Consider the following 14239-nt stretch of genomic DNA (forward strand, 5'->3'; position numbering starts at 1 on the left):
TATGTATGTAAAAAATTAGAAAATTTTCATTTTTCATTTTTTAGTTTTTGGATGAAAATCAATCAAGAATGGTTTTTTTGGGTAGAAATTATCAAAACAAATCATTGTTTTTAATCGATCTTTTCATATATTTTAATTGAAAAAACTCAAAAATTAAAAATATGTGGGTTTTACCGATGTCGAGTTTGATAGTAAAAATTGTGAACTTGATAGTAAATAGTAGTAGGTTCGATAGTAAAAATTGTGTCGAGTTTGGCAATAAATAAAAGTGGCATACTCGACCGAAAATAGAAAAGTGGTGAGTTCAATAATAATGAGGGACTGCAAAAATTTAAGGATTATTTAGAAAGAAATCCCTCCATGAGGGTCCTTTAAGTAATTTTACCTAAAATATTTGTACTATAGAAAATGATGACCATATACAAAATTAACTATAATTTAAATTCTTGGTACTTAATAGGGTTTAGGGTCAATCCCATTCATGTGAACATGCAATTTAAATTCTAAAAGTCCCATTCATGTGTACATGCTTATCTATCAATAAATAAATAAAACAAAGATGCGAACAGGTTTGAATTTTCTACGAAGTCCATTATATACTAACCACATGGCAACATGTGCAGAAGATGGCCGAAAATGATGTATAAGAGACTAATATAAAATATCCAAACACCCGTGGACTTCAATCTCTTGCTAAAAACCCTCGATTTCTATTTATAATCCATTGTTTTCCATCTTTCGGGTAAAAATATTTGATTAATATGCCATAGCCAACATTTGATATATATATATATATATATATATATTTATCAAAAACTTTTTTCCAATATAACTCATCATCTTCCACCCTTGTTATATGAGTTGTCATAATTTGACACCCCCTCTGATATATGCTCCCATTACAAAATCATAGATCATTTGCCTCGAGATATATAAGAAAAGATTTATAATTTTATGTATCCCTAGGCAAATGATCTACTGTTTTATGATGGGAGTGGTGTATGTTAAGGGGGAGAAAAGGGTTAAAAAAAACCATTATTCTTGTTTTATTTCACAAAGTCATGTAGGGGAAAATTTTATTTATTTATTTTTTACTATTTTAAAACATAAAAAAAAAAATAGGTAAAAACTAGTTGATATTATAATGAGGTGAATTGGGTAAAATTTCTGAATGTCACGTCCCATTCGACACTCTATCACGTGACACTATTTAAGTAGCCACATTACTGTGGAGGGTCCATATAAGGACTCGAAGTTAGGACCTGAGTAGCATACCCAGTCCCTCCTTACCATCTCACTAACTTCTCGTGGATAAAATCAAAAGTCAATTAGAATTTTAAGAAAAGCGTAGTTCGGTCATTTCCTTTGGTATCCTACAGAAGACTGTGGTCAAAGCGTGTAAGTCGTCAGTTTGAACGTAGAGAGAGGCCTAGAAGGGTATAAATAAATAAATAACCGCAGCCAATAATGAAATTTTAGAGTTGTTCGCAGTTTTTTTTTTTATAAACTAAATATCAAGTCATCCTCTGGTCTTTTATTATTATTATTGTTAATTTGTTCTTACTAAACACCTTTTTATTATTATTTTTAAAGTCATCTTGGTTTTGGAGGGCGAAAAGAATCTTCAAATACATATAAATGTTATATAAACAGCTTCAATTATGCAAAGAGGAAAGACTTTAAGGTGTGATCTTGAGTTGGAGTAAGGAGAAGCAGATTCCATCTTTTTCTCTCATTTCTCTGTTCAAAATTTCCAGGTTTCTCTCTTCTTTTACTTTTAATCTCTTATTATTACTGTTTAATTTAATTGGTCAGTTGTTCTTAAGGAATGTAAAAGGATACCCTTTCAAGATCTTGTATTTAGATGGGAAATGTAGTTTAAATTATTTAGATTTTGCTTTATTTTGCATTTGTTTTTTGAATTTAGTCTTGTCTGGTTTTGTTGGGGGCAAACTTTTCTTTAGTTGTTTTAAGTAAATTCTTACTCAAGTAGAAAATTAATTATTGTATCATTAGCCCATTTAAATAAATTTTATAATATAAATTTAAATTGTGATGCTCAATCACAAGTTTACATTTCATATAGATCACAAAGATTTAAATTATTAAAATTCAGTTATAAATTAGATGAAGAAATACCAAAATCGGTAGAATTGGCCGATGGAGTTTATGTAAATCTTGATCTAGATGATTTTAATATTGGACGAGCCAATGAGATAGGTAATTCAGAGCCGATATCTCGCGCGTGTACTTCTTCTTTTGCTAATCCTGTGTCCATATATGCAATGGAGTTTCTAAAACCCACCCATTTCCTTATGAGTTGTGTTGGAGTGACCTCAAGATTGTACCTTATATCGCACGTCCTGACGTGAAAGTGTGTAGGAACCATAGATGCTCTTTCGGAGTAGGTTGTTGGTTTACAGATGCTTTTTGACTCGTATCTCGATGAAATGCATCTATGGTTCCTACACACTTTCACGTCAGGATTTGCGATATAAGGTACAATATTGAGGCCACTTCAGCATTATTCTTTCCTTATAGGTATATGCTTTAGAAAATATAATGTACATATTTAACAAGGTTCCAACTAAGTCTACTCTGATTACTGTGTTTGAGTTGTTAATAGGTCCCAAGTAAAGTCTACAACACTTTGGTTACTAACATGGAGTTGCATTGCACATGTAAATAGACTGAGTATAGAAAAGTTAGATTCTGGAACTGAAGTATGCTTCCTATAGGGCTATACAAAAAGGAACTAACGGGTTTTTATATTTGTAACCTTAAGGATCAAAAGGTTTGAGTTGTGATGTTTGCCTAGGATAAATTGAGATCTTTGATGATGTTTTTATAACAATTTGGGCAAATTTTGATTTCGGGTTTTCTCTTTTGTTGTTACCCAGATAGTTTTTAGTCAATTTTTGGAGTTTTTATCGAAGTTGAAAATTGTATTGTAGTGATATGTCCTTGAGTCTCTCTGTATTTCTTGCTTTACTTATTTCTCTAGACCTTTTTTTGCTTAGAAGAAAAAGAAAAGAAACAAAGAACATGTCCATCCTATCGACTTGATTGTTAAATTATGTTTTTGGTGAAATCTTCTTTATTTATTTTTTAACAGATAATTCTAATTCTTTTAAATTTCATCCATAGTTTTATCCTTCGACTTTAGAGTCAAACTTTACAAATGAAATTGGGCTTTTTCTGCAGTGGGTTCTACAATGGCAATTTCTACAAGGGAGAAAGAGATACAACAAATACTAAAATTTCTAAGTGACGAGGAAGTTAAAACAGTAACGCTTGTTGGGCAGGATGGAGTAGGAAAAACATGGACAGCCAGACAAGTAATGGACCAAGCAAAGAAATCCGGACTCTTTGAGTTCGTTATATGGCTTACCGTGGGCAGTAACTACAACATTGGGAAGATGGAAGAGCACATTGCATATCAAATGACATTATATAACATGTGTGGGGATGAAAAGTTCTTGCTAATTATGGATGATACAGATCAGTCTGTATCCACCCTTATGGATAATGATACAGACCAGTTTGTTTTCTCTTTTATTCGTGATGATCAGACTGTTTTCCCTATTAAGCCGAAAGAAAAGGATGGTTGCAAGATTTTGATAACTAGAACAGAAGCTTCTGGTGTTATTAGAGTATCTACTGCCCCTGATATAATTCTTCCTATGGAACCACTGTCCTCCTCTGAGGAAGCTTGGAGCTTCTTTCGTGAAGAAGTCGGGAAATCGGTTCATTTAGATTCTCAGGATATCCATCTCTTAGCTGCAGAAGTTGTCAGTAAGTGTGATGGTCTGCCACTAGCGCTCTCCGTGACAGGGCGAGCGTTGCGAGGTGTGGGAGTGAACGGGTCTTCTGAATTGAAGAAGGCATTGGAGACAGCAATTGATATTAGTCACGGTTCACATGGGAAGATATATCACATTGGTTATGAAATGTTACCAAGTGATAATACTCTAAAAGATTGCTTTCTTTATAGCTCGCTACTCTTTCCAGCACAAACTGCTATTCATGCCATGGAGTTGATTTCATGTTGGATTACAGAGGGATTTATTAATGGGTCGTCTGATCATCTTCAGGACCCATATGATGAAGGCCGTGGTATGTTGGAGGAGCTCATAAATCGTGGCCTACTACATAAACTGTACGATGACTATGTTAGCGTTCATGTCTCTATAAGAGAAATGGCCTCGTATTTCGATGGACATGGACATCATAATATCATTGCAAAGGCCAGATTGGGATTAACTGAGTTTCTGCAGGAGTTCTTGCACTATAGCGTCTTATCAGAAGAAAACGAGCTAAAGTTATGTCTGGGTACTTTACAAAGGTACTGGATTCATTACAGAAAGTTGTTGATCAATGGAAGTGGAAGTGAACTATCAAAGGAATTCTCTAATGGGGTCGTTTGGCAATTGGATCAACATGGGTTGGATGAACTCGAGTTCCTAGCCATTCTTAATGTTGGAATCAAGGTACTTCCCTCGTCCCTTTCTGCATTGCATCAACTTCGCGTGCTTGTGTTGCGAGGCTGTGATTCCCTAGAAAATGTAAACTATATGGAAGGACTAAAAAACTTGGTGGTGCTTGGGCTTCCGGGTGCTAGCACCTTGAAGGAAATTCCTGATGAATTCTTTTCTAGTTTGTCTGGCCTTAAAGTCCTTGACCTTTCTGGTACCCATCTTGAACGGTTACCGTCATCCCTTTGTAAACTCTCCAAGCTTTGTCGACTCTTCCTTAGAGATTGTATCCATTTGAAAACACTTCCACGTCTTGAATCTCTTACAGATCTCAAGATTCTTGATCTTTCGGGTGCTAGTGTTTTGAAGGAAATCCAAGATGATTCCTTTGAGCATATGCAGTCCCTCCAATTACTCGATCTATCTGGAACCTCAATTAAATTGATACCGTCCCTTTCAAAGAAAAGCATTCTCCGCCAGCTCTTACTAAAAGGTTGTTCCAGATTAACAACATTGCCACTGTTGGGTAAACTAGAAAAACTTGAGGTGCTTGATCTCTCCGGTGCTAGCCTTGTAAAGGAGATCCTGTATGACAAATTACCATCAACGGTTCCCAAGCTGCAAAATCTCCGAAAACTCTTATTAAGTGGTTGCTCGAGTTTAGAAACATTGCTTCATTTTGGAGAGCTTACAAGACTTGAAGTACTTGATCTTTCAGGTGCAAGCAAGTTGAAGGAAATCACAGGTGATCCTTTTCGAACCATGGATCATCTTCAAGTCCTCGATCTTTCAGGAACTCATGTTGAACGGTTACCATCTTTTGGACATATGCCTTGTCTTAAAGTAGTCGACCTCTCTGGAACTCCAATTGAACAGTTACCATCTCTAGATGACCTCAGTGGCTTACATAAGCTATTACTAAAGGGTTGTTCTAGATTAAAAACACTTCCACATCTAAAATCACTTAAAAAGCTTGAGGAACTCGATGTGTCCGGTTCTAGCAATTTGATAGAAATGTTAGACAAATCCTTTGATTCTTTGGATAAGCTTCACACACTTAACCTCTCTGAAACGCTCATTGAAAAGTTACCATCCCTTTCTAGTCTTATTTCCCTCCGTAAGCTCTCACTAAAAGGATGCAAGTGCATTGAAACAGTGCCAGATCTTGAAGCACTTACCAAGCTTGAAGTGCTTGATCTTTCAGGCACCAAAATTAAAGATTTCCCTCATGGAATATTGGAGTTGGGTCATCTAAAGTTTCTTGATTTACGTGATATGAAACAACTTCGAGGAGTTGATTGGGGAAAGATAAAATGGTTACCTGAAGAGTTCAAATGGGTTGAATATAATGCCTCTGATTCAGAAATACCTGGAGATTGTGGAAGGCCTTGTATGTCTGTATTTAACGCTAGTTCTTTCTTGTTTTTACATGAAAGTTCTAAATTCTGGGAGAAGTGCTTCCAGCGCTTCCACTTATCCGTGTGCTCCCGGGAAGAGCGTGCTAGAGAGAAAAATATCTTCCAGAGAAACAGATGTGTTTTTGGAGATATTTACTTCCAGAAGAGATATTTTCCTCATTCTATGGAGTACGATCGGTGTTTGGAGTTACGTGGTGTTGAATTATTTCCAAGTGGTATCGAGGGGATCCTCAATCATGCTGACCTTGTATCTTTAAGGGACAGTTCATTTATTGAACGGTTATCGAAGTTACGTGGTGAAAATGTAAAGGTAATGAAAGAGTGTTGGATAGAGAGATGCAAGAATATGGACATGGTCTTTAGTGGAGAAGAGGTCGAAGAAAATGCAGCATTGGGCAAATCCTTGGAGAATCTATGGATCTCTAATTTAATTAAGTTGAGGAATGTAATTAAAGGGGAGGTTCAGTCCGGGATTTTTGCGCGCCTAAAACATTTACATTTGGAATATTGTCCAGGTGTCATCGACGTCTTCTCTTCTGCCTTAACTCTAGTAGGCCTTTTAACTTTCAAAATCAAATTTTGTGATAACTTGGTGAATATATTTGGAGAAAGTGTGGAAAGAGAAACTTATAAAAAAAAAAGTGTGGAAGAACATGAATTCCCAAATTTACACACATTGTTTCTCTGGGAACTACCAGAGTTAAGGAGCATTTGTAGTGGGACACTGAAATCCCTACAAAATCTAAAAGTTGGAGGGTGCCCGAATTTGCAAAAGCTTCCTTTTCAGAAGAATGACTTTAACCAAAAAGTTGTGATACGAGGAGAACTTGATTGGTGGAACGACTTGGAATGGGACGACGAGGATATTAAGTCAGAAATCAGCTTTACAGCATCTTAACTTTGGCTTTGAGACCCCTAAACAAATTTGGATCTGAAGGTATGTCATGAAATAACTATTAGTTTGCCCTTATGACAGTTTTATATGATCCTATTATTCATATTGGATTTTTGTTCAGTTTAAGATTCTTCAATTTTCTCTAGTCAGAATCTAACTCATATACTGTTGTTATGTGTAAAGTTTTAGTGCATTTTATGGTTTTTCTCAAAATGGAGAGTCTCATTGTAAGTAACAATGAACTTTCAGAACAATGTACAAATTGTTAGGCTATTAAGTTGCGACTGATGGTTTGACATCTTCAACTTGTTGAAGATTTGAAGTTTTCAAAGATATCAAAGCTATTTCTGCTGAAAGAGAGAAATACTGAAATTGGGATAGTTTTATAAATACCAAATCTCAACTCTTAATTTCTTAATCCAGCTCATATGAGTGTTGAATTTCTTAACCAAACTTGCATCACAAACTATATTTTGTTTGACCACAATAAAGTTTCTAGAGAAAAAGCAGAACTGGGGTTACTTCAATAGCCGATTAATTTTGGCATTATAGTACTGAATAGGGAACACATTGTAGTTATTGGAATTTTCGATACAAATTTTTCTTTGAATTTTTTTCGAGACTACAAAACAATTTGATGATGGGTATGTTAAAATTCAACACCAGCCCAAATTGAAAAAGCCCACATTTATTGTCCAAGCCCAATAGTTATTTATAACCCAATTTCTAGAATCTTCCTAGAGAAAACTCTAGATGTCTTTAGATAAGAGAAAAATAGAAGATTCTAGAATTATAGATATTTTGGTAGAAAACTCTGGACTAATAGATATTTTTAGAAAGTTCTAGATGACAAAATTGTAACCACTAGATTAAGAATGTGTTGGCACAATCCTAACCATTAGTTAAGGAGGTGCCACTAGTATAAATAGGGGTGAGTCCTCTCATTTTGTAATCAAGAAGTAAGAAACAAGTTGTGAGAAATAAGTTGTGAGTAAGAGATCTTGAGAGGTTGTAAAAAGTGTGAGTGTTTTTTTTAATAGAGTGTTATTTTCTTCTTCAACTTGTGAGTGATATCTTTATTGAGGGTATAGTACAAGTAAATTGTTTACTTGTTTATATCCAATATTTGTGCATTTAGAGTCAAGTACTCTAGATTTTTCTTCAACAATTGGTATCAGAGCCAGGTTGCCAAGGATCGATTTTGGTGGAGTTATCTTGAGTCGTGAGGAGTTTACTACTCTACAAGATCGTTAGTCAAGTTTGTCCGTTCAGTCGAAGCTCTGTCAGCACGATGGGTGACCTTCAAGTAGTTGGAGGAATCAAGAAGCTCAACAACCAAAACTACAACACGTGGGCAACATGCATGGAGTCTTACCTACAAGGTCAAGACCTTGGGAGATTGTCGGTGGTAGTGAAGTTACACAACCGACAACAGAAGATGCCAATGGCATCTTGAGAAAATGGAAGATTTAAGCAGGCAAGGCGATGTTTGCTTTAAAGACTACAATTGAAGAAGAAATGTTAGAGCACATTCGAGATGCCAAAACACCGAAAGAAGCATGGGATACCTTCGCTACACTCTTTTCAAAGAAGAACGATATAAAGCTACAACTTCTCGAGAACGAGCTGCTATCAATGGCGCAACGTGATATGACGATCGCCCAATACTTTCATAAGGTGAAGTCGATATGCCGTGAAATTTCAGAGTTAGATCCGAATGCTGCTATTGGAGAAACCAGGATAAAAAGAATAATTATCCATGGTTTGCGACCCGAATACCGAGGCTTTGTTGCTGCAGTACAAGGATGGCCGACACAACCATCACTTGTTGAGTTCGAAAATTTGCTTGTTGGTCAAGAAGCTTTGGCTAAGCAAATGGGAGGAGTCTCGTTGAAGGATAGGAAGAAGCACTTTACACAAGCAAAAGTAAAGGTAGCTTCAAGCAGTACGTCAGAGGTGGATCTAAAACGAATGGTGACAAGATAAGAGGTCATCAAAGAGAGGGAGGCTCTCGTCCAGGGGGAGCTTCAAAGAATCACGGTAATAGTAGAAGGTTCGAAGGCGATTGCTACAACTGCGGGAAGAAGGGCCACATGGCGAAAGACTGCTGGTCTAAGAAAAAGCATGCTGAAAGTAATGCTGCTACTTCCAGTTCTAAGAGAAAATTGAAGATGAATGGGATGCTGAAGCATCGTTTGTAAAGGAAGAAGAAGAAGTAGCTCTTACAGCTACATCTGAACGGATTGACTACGAGAATGACTGGATCGTAGACTCGGGGTGCTCAAATCACATGACAGGTGATAGACAGAAGTTGCAAAACTGTCTGAGTACAAGGGAAGTCGTGTGGTGGTGACGGCTGACAACTCAAGGTTACCGATATCTCACATCGGTAAGACGATAGTCACACCTCGTTATAATTCTAACCAGGTGCCACTTCAAGATGTCTACCATGTTCCAGGAATGAAGAAAAATTTACTATCTGTGGCTCAACTAACATCATCAGGCTACTATGTCTTGTTCGGTCCCCAAGATGTGAAGGTGTATCGTGACCTCAAAATCTCAGAAAAGCCAACGATGGAGGGACGACGATTGGAGTCAGTTTACGTAATGTCAGCAGAGTCTGCATATGTAGACAAGACAAGAAGGAACGAGACAGCAGATTTGTGGCACATGCGGTTGAGTCATGTTAGCTATTCCAAGCTAAGTGTGATGGTAAAGAAGTCGATGCTTAAGGGACTTCCTCAGCTTGACGTGAGAACAGACACGGTCTGTGCGGGATGCCAGTATGGTAAAGCACATCAATTGCCATACGAGAAATCGAAGTTTAAAGCAAAGGAACCATTAGAGTTAGTTCACTCTGATGTGTTCGGGCCAGTCAAGCAACCATCAGTCGGCGGAATGCGGTACATGGTGACCTTCATTGATGACTTCTCTAGGTATGTGTGGGTTTTCTTTATGAAAGAAAAATCTGAAACCTTTTCAAAGTTTAAAAAGTTCAAAGAGATAGTTGAAGGAGAAGTAGGAAAGAAGATTCGTTGCTTGCGCACAGACAACGGAGGAGAATATAGCTCGGACGAGTTCTCTCTATACCTACGAGAATGCAAAATACGTCGTCAGTATACATGTGCCAATACACCACAACAGAATGGTGTAGCAGAAAGAAAGAATCGACATCTTGCAGAAACTTGTCGGAGTATGCTACATGCAAAGAATGTACCGGGAAGATTTTGGGCCGAAGCTATGAGAACAGCAGCCCATGTGATCAACAAACTTCCTCAACCAAGGTTAGAGTTTGTTTCACCCTTTGAGAAACTGTGGGACATAAAACCTACAGTTAGCTACTTTCGAGTATTTGGATGTGTATGCTATGTATTTGTTCCTGATCATTTACGTAGCAAGTTCGATAAGAAAGAAGTCAGATGTATCTTTGTTGGATACGATAATCAGAGAAAGGGGTGGAGATGCTGTGATCCTACAACTGGAAGGTGTTATACATCGCGAGATGTGGTATTCGACGAAGCATCTTCTTGGTGGTCCTCAGGAAAAGAGGTGTTGCCAGACTCAAGAGAATTCGAAGACAAACTACAACAAAAGATGGAGGAGCACACTGTCAACATTCAACCAAGTTCAGATGAGGCTGGAGATCTGCATGACAGTGATGGTGATCAAGAGATGGCCCAGAATCCTTGGAAACTGGTGTGTATCAACAAGAAGATCATCATGAGAAACGGAAGTATCAACTCCACAATCACAACTGAGAAGGTCAAACAGAATTCGCAAACCAAATCCCAAATATGCCAATGCAGCCATAGCTGAAGAAGCAACTGCTAAAGAACCCGAGACATTTGAAGAAGCATCACAAAACTCTGAGTGGATCAAAGTATGGAAGAAGAAGTCACAGCGTTAAAGCAAAATCAGACCTGGGATCTGGTGCCAAAGCCAAAAGATGTGAAACCCATATCCTGCAAATGGGTTTACAAGATAAAGCGTCGTCCAAATGGATCAATTGAGAGGTATAAGGCTAGACTGGTGGCTCGAGGGTTTTCTCAACAATATGGGCTAGACTATGATGAAACATTTAGTCCGGTGGCGAAACTTACAACTGTACGAGTCCTACTAGCACTTGCAGCCACCAAAGATTGGAACCTGTGGCAGATGGATGTGAAGAATGCCTTTCTACACGGGGAGTTAGATCGAGAGATCTATATGATCCAGCCAACAGGTTTTCAGAACCAAGATCATCCTGAGTATGTGTAAGCTGCGAAAGGCACTCTACGGATTAAAACAAGCACCAAGGGCGTGGTACGGTAAGATTTCTGAATTTCTTACTCAAGGTGGCTATTCAGTAACACCTGCAGATTCGAGTTTGTTTGTTAAAGCTAATGGAGGAAAGTTAGCTGTCGTGCTTGTGTACGTGGATGATTTAATCATAACGGGTGATGATGAGGCAGAAATCCTTCGAACAAAGGAGAATCTATCTGTTCGTTTCCAGATGAAAGAACTTGGACAACTCAAGCACTTACTTGGTTTAGAAGTTGATCGTACACAAGAAGGAATATTTCTCTGCCAGCAAAAATATTCTAGAGATTTATTGAAGAAGTTCGGAATGCTCGAAAGCAAACCAATCTCAACACCAATGGAACCAAATGCTAAGTGTGTGCACATGAAGGAAAAGACTTGAAAGATGCAACGATGTATCGACAATTGGTAGGTAGTCTTATCTACTTGACTTTGACTCGACCTGACATTTCTTATGCAGTTGGTGTGATGAGTCGGTACATGCAAAATCCAAAGAAGCCACATTTGGAAGCAGTCCGACGAATACTAAGATACGTGAAGGGTACAATTGACTATGGTCTTTTGTACAAGAAAGGCGAAGATTGCAAGCTAGTTGGCTACTGTGATGCTGACTATGCAGGAGATCACGACACTCGCCGATCAACTACTGGGTATATGTTTACTCTTGGATCGGGAGTGATTTCTTGGTGTAGCAAGAGACAACCGACTGTGTCTTTATCAACAACAGAAGCAGAATATCGAGCAGCAGCAACAGCAGCTCAAGAGAGTATGTGGCTGATACAGCTGATGAACGATCTACATCAATCAATAAATTATGCGGTTCCATTATACTGTGATAACCAGTCAGCAATCCGTTTGGCAGAGAATCCAGTTTTTCATGCAAGAACTAAACATGTGGAAGTGCATTATCATTTTGTTAGAGAAAAGGTTCTTCAAGAAGATATAGAAATGAGACAAATCAAAACAGATGATCAAGTTGCAGACTTGCTCACAAAATGATTGAGTACTGGCAAGTTTGAAAACTTTCGTCGTCAACTCAACATGGTGCAAAGAGTAAGAGCTGGTGTTGAGGGGGAGTGTTAAAATTCAACACCAGCCCAAATTGAAAAAGCCCACATTTATTGTCCAAGCCCAATAGTTATTTATAACCCAATTTCTAGAATCTTCCTAGAGAAAACTCTAGATGTCTTTAGATAAGAGAAAAATAGAAGATTCTAGAATTATAGATATTTTGGTAGAAAACTCTAGACTAATAGATATTTTTAGAAAGTTCTAGATGACAAAATTGTAACCACTAGATTAAGAATGTGTTGGCACAATCCTAACCATTAGTTAAGGAGGTGCCACTAGTATAAATAGGGGTGAGTCCTCTAATTTTGTAATCAAGAAGTAAGAAACAAGTTGTGAGAAATAAGTTGTGAGTAAGAGATCTTGAGAGGTTGTAAAAAGTGTGAGTGTTTGTAAAAGTGTGTTTTTCTTAATAGAGTGTTATTTTCTTCTTCAACTTGTGAGTGATATCTTTATTGAGGGTATAGTACAAGTAAATTGTTTACTTGTTTATATCCAATATTTGTGCATTTAGAGTCAAGTACTCTAGATTTTTCCTCAACAGGGTATTCCAATTGATTACTGAGAGATGCTCAAATGAAGGAAAAGAGAAAGATGAGAAGTTAAAGGAAACTAGTTAGAGATTCTTAATATGTGTAGAAATCTGATTTTATTGAGAATTTTTGGATGAATATTACATGAACCCTGATGAGATACATTGATATGATACAATGTATCTCATGTATCATAATATGATGCATCCAGTTCTCTAACAATATGCAATTATTTTCTATGTGTCAAGGAGTGCGAGTAAGGGTATTCTTTCAATCTATCATTGAGTGAAATGTTTGGTGTAAATCATTATCTAACTGTGGTTTTGCTTCTTAGGGGCACTTTTCTTTTTCATTGATAGTTGAAGCTCATCACCCTCCCAACTCTTCAATTTGTTGTGCTGTTTTTCAGAATGTATTAGATTTAGTAATAAGAAGTTGCTGTTCTGATGTTATGTTATTGGAAATATAAAAAGAAGTGGTTTTTGAAATTTTCTTGTAGAAGTATATGAAGGTTTTGGAATCTCTTTATATCACCTCTTATTATTGATTTTCCCTTTTCTTACTTGGCAACAACAAAAGGAACTCTACATGTAGATGAAATCACTTCCAGCAATTCTCTCTGTATCGTTTGGCATTAAGATGAAGTTGGTCATCTATGGGAACAACGACAGCCAACATGAGACTCATCAATGGTATCTTATCCTTGTCGTTCATAACATTTCCTTTTTTATTTAAGTGGTCTTTTTGATAATGATAATTTTCGGATTTATTTGCAGGAAGAAAAGCAACTGAGGCAATCGACTTGTTGAAGGAGATTTCCAAGAATTGTCTTGACTTGGGGAGAGTCTTAGCTGAAGAGATTCGTCAAATGCAACTTTTTGGGCTTCCTTGAAGATTGGCACTTAAACAATACAATGTTCGTTTATAATGAAAAGCCTAAAGAGATAGGCAGCCAACGTTTGCCAAACAATATGTGGATTCTAAAGCACATAAATGGTGATTTTCAGCAATTTTTTCTTCCAACTTAGTTTATTTGAAAGCACAAAATTTCAGATATTGTAGGCAGAATTATTTTGATCATGGTTTACGTGGAGGAATAAATTCCCTAGCCACAGGAACAGTGAATTAGGTTGGAAGACTGTCTGATACCTTATCCGATCTAATGACTCCGATCCATATATATATTTGCATAACTTAGAATTTTTTGACATTGTAATGGTACTAATAACTTGAAAGCTTGCTTACAACCTTGAATTATAAATAAGCAAACAATCAATCTCTTCCTAGCTCAACAAACTGGGCTCCTTCTTGAGTGGTTGTTAACCACGGACCCAAATTCAAACTGAGCAAACCAAGTAATATAGGTTATGATTCCTATCAATTATGTTACGGTACCAAAAATATAACCAAGATGATGATGCAATAACCCAGTCCTGGGTACTTTAACCAGCTTTTAGCAAAGCTGGGACCTTCTTGCAACAACTACAAGGTATTTGTTTAATGGATTAAAGAGTAATAATATCATTAGTGCAAAAAAGAAGAAAAAGGGGT

The 14239-nt window shown here is 37.1% G+C and overlaps 1 protein-coding gene across 2 annotated transcripts; it reads left to right on the forward strand.

The window, feature by feature from the left end:
* Window positions 1-1567: 1567 nt before the first annotated feature.
* Window positions 1568-13711, forward strand: LOC147390360 (putative disease resistance protein At4g19050). 2 transcript variants are annotated; one of them, XR_015183171.1, is made up of 4 exons: window positions 1568-1757; window positions 3205-6830; window positions 13268-13380; window positions 13465-13711. XR_015183171.1 is itself a non-coding variant. In XM_086459760.1 (3 exons), exon 2 carries the CDS (start codon window positions 3216-3218, stop codon window positions 6789-6791), a length of 3576 nt encoding a protein of 1191 aa, XP_086315886.1. In that variant the 5' UTR covers window positions 1568-1757; window positions 3205-3215; the 3' UTR covers window positions 6792-6830; window positions 13268-13381. The 2 variants fall into 2 exon arrangements, 1 of the variants encoding a protein (XP_086315886.1); XM_086459760.1 differs by lacking the exon at window positions 13465-13711 and having other exon boundaries at window positions 13268-13381.
* The last annotated feature ends 528 nt before the right edge of the window (window positions 13712-14239 follow it).

The sequence above is a fragment of the Akebia trifoliata genome, chromosome 11 (assembly GCF_017979445.1).
Source record: "Akebia trifoliata isolate Shusen 1 chromosome 11, ASM1797944v1, whole genome shotgun sequence".
Classification (NCBI taxonomy): Eukaryota; Viridiplantae; Streptophyta; class Magnoliopsida; order Ranunculales; family Lardizabalaceae; genus Akebia; species Akebia trifoliata.

Coding starts and splice junctions, on each gene's coding strand:
- LOC147390360 (XM_086459760.1), top strand. CDS start 3,216: ATGGCAATTTCTACAAGGGAGAAAGAGATACAACAAATACTAAAATTT.